At 34.0% G+C, this 5,849-nt stretch overlaps 1 protein-coding gene across 1 annotated transcript; it reads right to left on the bottom strand.

Annotated features, from left to right (window-relative positions):
* Positions 1-2,832: 2,832 nt before the first annotated feature.
* LOC103307719 (zinc finger protein 567-like) lies at positions 2,833-3,723 on the bottom strand. Its single transcript, XM_008179961.1, has one exon. The coding sequence runs from the start codon at positions 3,721-3,723 to the stop codon at positions 2,833-2,835; it is 891 nt and encodes a 296-aa protein (XP_008178183.1).
* Positions 3,724-5,849: the final 2,126 nt, after the last annotated feature.

Genomic DNA, 5,849 nt, shown 5'->3' with positions numbered 1-5,849 from the left:
CTTAAAATAATTTATAATAATTTACGAATTCTCACAAATTTATATATGATTAAAATAAAATAAGAAAAAAACTATGCAAAAAATTGTTCCACTGAAACCATGGTTCGAACTTGAGACAGTTTTTGAAATTTTTCCGGAAACAAAGGTGTTTGGTTGTCGTTTTCATTTGGTCCAAGGTTGGTATCGTAAAATTCAAAGTTTAGGTTACGCACCACAATTGAATTCATCAAATTAAATGACGTTGAAGGAAAATGGTTGGTACATATTTTTGGACTTCCTTTTCTCAATTCAGAGGAAGTGGCAGAAAGTATTACAGAATACAGAACACTCGTAATTTGTCGGTGGTTTTTCCCATGGCATGAAATAACTATTGACAAAATCGAAAAATGACCTCTATAAAGTACCATCTTGATCCAATTTGCTAAAAGATAAAATACTGTATGTTGAAATCGAAGTACGCCTTCTGGTAGAAATTTTGTATACAGAAAAAATAATAAAAATAAACACCATTGTAAAATCAAGCACCGCTCAGAATTTAAAAATTGTTCATCATTAAGCTTCAAAAGTAAAAGTATTTACAAAATAACAATGATCAAAGATGATAATTTGTATGGTGTACAAAGAATCTACATATAGGTAATAATACGCTTTGTTAGTATAATTGTAATTTGTAAGATGGTCAATTAAATTTGTATAGTTGATGAGGGTATTTGTATAGATTAATGTATTGATTTTACAATGATGTGTTATATTAATTTTTTAAAAATTGTTTGTGTCTGTAATTACGAAACGAAATGATTCAATTTCCTACAGCAGCAGATTTTCTGGTAGGAAATTTGATCTACTTGGTACTTTAGGAGGAGGGTCAATAGTAAAAAATTACAAGTATTTTACAAAAGCGTCAGAAAAACAAACAAAATAATTAATGAAAAATTGAGCTATCAAAACAACTTATCAGGAACGTTGCATTAAATTGTCGATAACATTATTTTCAAAATATTTTGAGCTGATTACGGTCATTTTCGGTTTCCAATTTTATTAATCCTGATATATTGTTTCAAAGGCAGATTAAAAATATTAAAAATACATAGGCAGTTTTTTTTTAAGCATTTAAAGTTCAAATTTTGACAACATTTATCAAATTTAAAATTTATAATTATACCATAGTTAAAAATGTATAAAATGTTCAAATTGTATAGCTAAGTATTGAAAATTTAAAATAAGGTTCTACGTAAATAGGTTATAATGGTTATATAATATAATATATAAATTACTTTATTCACAATAATATCATCAAATATACTTAGTAATATTATAGGTAAGCTGACTGACCGTCTTCGCTCAGAATCGTTTTTCTTATACAATTATATCATATCTTTGGATTCAAATTTAACACAATCCGTTACAGTGACTTACTTGTAACCTATACTGTACAGTAGAGCAAATTTAAGTTTTGTTTGTATTGATGTTGGGGCATTTGGACGAGAATCTGATTCAAATGTATTCAAGCAATGCCCATTTGGAAAAAAATTATATGCCAATCAGCTTAATATTCCTGAACCTAAGTGCTTACCAAATACCGATAACTCTCCTCAACCTTACGGTTTTGTTGCTGATGAAGCTTTTGCACTGCACAACAATTTATTGAGACCATATCCAGGCCGTGGGTTTACAAATACTCGTTGTATATTCAATTATAGGCTTTCAAGAGCAAGAAGGACGGTTGAATGTGCATTTGGCGTACATTCAAATAAGTGGAGGGTGTTACATACGCCTCTATTGGTTGAACCAGATTTTGCGGACGACATCATAAAGACATATCGATGAACTCAATGGTTCTATTAAATTATTTATTTCCAAAGGTTGATTGATTAGGTACCTACTTTATGACTATTATTATTAATAAGGGATATATCAGAATCATAATTACAGTTTAATAACAAGTCATTTTGAATTTTTCTTCGTTTTGTTCTGTAACTTTTGATCATTTTGTAAAGACCTATGTAAGCATTAAAATGACCAATGTTTTAAATACAATTTTAGAAAATTAATCAAATCAATATTGTGTACCTTATCATGTTATGGCAATAATATACACCATAATAAAATAGTTGCCTACAGTTACAATAACTCTTCAGTATTATGTTAGTAGTGCGTTTAGTGTTACAAGCTGTTTTAATACTTGCTTTGAAATCTCTGAAAAAATAAATAAGTCATAAAATTATAATAATAATTATGTATTCATTTAATATGTTACTTCGTTATTTATTTATTTTTTCTAAAACACAAGTAATGGATAACAGTTATAATGATGATTACTTGTTTCTAATAAATAAACATTTTATTTTACAACAATTATACGTCTATTTAATATATCAATAAACACACTTAATATAGCTAATACTAAAGGCACTGAAGTCTAGTCTTAGTCTTGTCAGTGTCAGTTGCAATGCCCACTTACTAGATGAATTTCCACACTACCCACGGGGTATCAGCTACAGCGCGTTTTTTTTAAAGTGTTTTCCCCAATTTGCCTAATCCACTGACGTTCCCACGTCAACAGTTTTTTTTTAAAGTGGTATCCCCCGAAAGGCCTAATCCACGAACCGTACAACGGATAAAAAAAAAATCACACCGTCGCGGCAACTACGGCAGTCAGAACCCGAGTTATCTGAAAACAAAATTAAAAATTAAATTTTATAAATTACAACCACAACAAAGAAAATATACATTGAACGCTAGATTACCTAACCTAACTTAACAAATTAAAGATATTTAGAAATAAGATGCTATTAAATGTATATTATAATATTTCACTCACGATCATTAGATTCACCGCCTTTTCGTGTGATTATACAGAGCATTTGGTGCGTGAAAGGCAGCATCACACTGCGGACAAGAGAAGGGTTTCAATCCACTGTGGACCCGGTTGTGGTGGTACTGCCTCTCTTTATTGGACTTAAATGTCAACTCACAATCCATGCAATTATGAGTTGACAATTTAAGGTGGACAACGTTTTCGTGGCGAGCGGCATCTTCCTTCCGTGTGAATGTCTTTGGGCACAGCGTACATTGAAATTTTTCCATGGAGGAATCGTGGCCTTTGGCGTGCCTCTTCAACGATGATTTTCTGCTGAAGGACTCACCGCATTCCCCACATGAAAACTTATCGATGCGCGCGTGACTCGAAAGATGCCGCACCAACCACGATTTATACCGGAACCTCGTAAGACAATGGGCACATTGCAAAAACGGTCTTGCTACTAGTGGAGGTTCCGTATCAGCATACACACCTTCCACTTTTGCCTTGCAAGTTGTGCAAAGGCAATGCACATTATTCGTCCCAAAATAATTTGGCCCGTAGTACACAGTGACTTCCTCACCGACACGAATTGGCCTGTTGGTGCGAAGGCACGCCACACCCCTCCGCAGATAGTGAATGTCGCAGTTGCTTTCGCAGTCATGGTTTGCGTGAGCAGCGGGACCCAACCATAACTGCGCCTTCTTGCTGTATTCGCTGTGGACGACAGAAAAATCATTTCGTCCAGGCTTCAGAAATGATTCCCTAACCGTCACCAGCCTACCACACAGTTCCTGAATCACAGTCCTACTCTTCACATCCTTTGCGGCCATAACCTTCGCACCAACATCACCGTCCTCCTCGAACATTGCACACCGTTCGATGGTAAAACGAGAGGACGGAGCGCACGCATCGATGTACATCGTCTTCTGCTGCTATAAGCAGTAGCCCAGGTCCTTTTTGGACAACACGGCGAAAGGTTCTTCTTGGGTTTTGTGAGTGACAAAACCCAAATGACGGTCTAAAATATCCCTAGTGCACATATCGTCCACTATGCACAGAAGTCTAGCTGCATGGTCCTGAAATAAAATAAATACATAATATTATTATTATTATTGTTGTTGTTGTTGTTGTTGTTGTCGTCACCCTCTGGTATTAATATTTAAATTATCATGTTTTCTTCAATTTAGTTGCCAGACTTTAAATAAATACATATTAATAAAAATCGACTGGGTGCTCCGGCATCGTTCTGTGTACCGCGCACCGTGATAAAAACTACAGGCGCCGAGAAAACCCGCTTTTCCGGCCCTCCCACTTGCAGTGATTTGGTGGATAAATAGTGAGGCCCACGTTCGCTCCGACGGTGTCCGACAAATAGCGGGTGAGTAAAGCACAATTTTATTCATCCCCTATCTTTTTACACGGCCGCCCAAAGCCACCCGCGTGAAAACGAAAATCCAACAAACAGCTGATCAGCAGCTGATTCCGCGTCGTGGAACAACCGCCGCCTCGTGGCCGGCGACGTGTGACCTAGTGTCGGCGCAGGTTACGGCGCACACTGACGTATTTAAGGTAAAACATGGTCAAAACCGAAAGAAATAAAAATAACTGAATAAGATAACTATTGACGGTAATTTAAAGATTACACATCAGAGTACAAAGTTCAGTTAGATAAACAAGCTTAGTGATGATACAAATCGAATAGTAGATACCCAATCTATTTGTTCACCACAACTCACAAGTGAATACTACAAATAGTGTTTTATAGTTTTGCCTTAACATAATTTTGTTTTACACTTCATATTTAAGTAGTTTATTACATTAAAAATAAAGGTTATTTGTTAGTTATAAAAGATGGAATCTATCCCTGGAGGTAATTATATTTATAGTACTAATTTTAGCAAGGGTAATTATACTATACTAATATTGAGTAATATTAATTAATTAATATTACTCATTATCTTATGCGGCTCAGATGAGTCTCCGTGCAAGTGGCCAGTCAGATGCTGCTAATGTGATAAAAGATGTGACATTAACAACACCTAAACGAGCAGAAAAATATAGAAAGGCTTATAAAGAAATGTCAAAATCAGTTATGCCCTACACTGACGATAAAGCACTTTCCCTTATGATAGAAGCGAAACTATCAAAGCATCAGTATAATATTTTAAGGTCTACTGCTAAACTCAATGATTGCAATATTTACCCACCGTATGAAAAAATTACTTTAGCAAAGAAAAGATGTTATCCCGAATCTATGACAATAACTGAAATTTGTGCAGAAGTTCGATTACAAGCATTATTGGAACATACATGCATACGAATAATTCAAACACACAGTGATGTAATAAATCATTTTTCAGATGAACAACTTAAAAATTTAAAATTAATTTGCAAGTGGGGCTGTGATGGTTCAAATCAAAAGGAATATAAGCAAAAGTTTGAGGACAATAATAGTTCTGATGATAACGTTTTTTTTAATATCGCTTGTCCCTCTTCAATTAATTTACTATGAAAATAATGTAAAGCCACCAATATATGTATGGACGAATCCACGACCATCATCACCAAGATTTTGTCGCCCAATAAAAATTAAATTTATCCACGAAACCACAGAAGTAATTACTATTGAAACCAAGAACATATAAAATCAAATAGAATCATTGATTCCTTCTTCTTTTATTTTTAATGGTCGTGAAGTGGTAGTAAATTATCAATTATTATTGACTATGGTCGACGGAAAAGTATGCAATGCAGTGTGTGATAATAAATCCACGTTAAAATGTTACATTTGCGGTACAACATCTAAGGACTTTAATGACATTAGTAAAATAACTCGTATAAAAATCGACGAATCGAACACAAGGTTAAATTTTGGGCTATCTATATTACATGCCTGGATACGATTTTTTGAATGTTTGCTTCATTTAGCTTACAAATTAAATGTAAAAAAATGGCGAGTATTAGATAGCAAAAGTAAGGAAGTTATTAAAACTAATAAAATTAGAATTCAACAAGAATTTAAATCACAATTAGGACTAATAGTAGA

Source organism: Acyrthosiphon pisum, chromosome X (genome assembly GCF_005508785.2).
Source record: "Acyrthosiphon pisum isolate AL4f chromosome X, pea_aphid_22Mar2018_4r6ur, whole genome shotgun sequence".
Classification (NCBI taxonomy): Eukaryota; Metazoa; Arthropoda; class Insecta; order Hemiptera; family Aphididae; genus Acyrthosiphon; species Acyrthosiphon pisum.
This window is presented reverse-complemented; position numbering and strand designations above follow the sequence as displayed.

Coding starts and splice junctions, on each gene's coding strand:
- LOC103307719 (XM_008179961.1), bottom strand. CDS start 3,723: ATGTACATCGATGCGTGCGCTCCGTCCTCTCGTTTTACCATCGAACGG.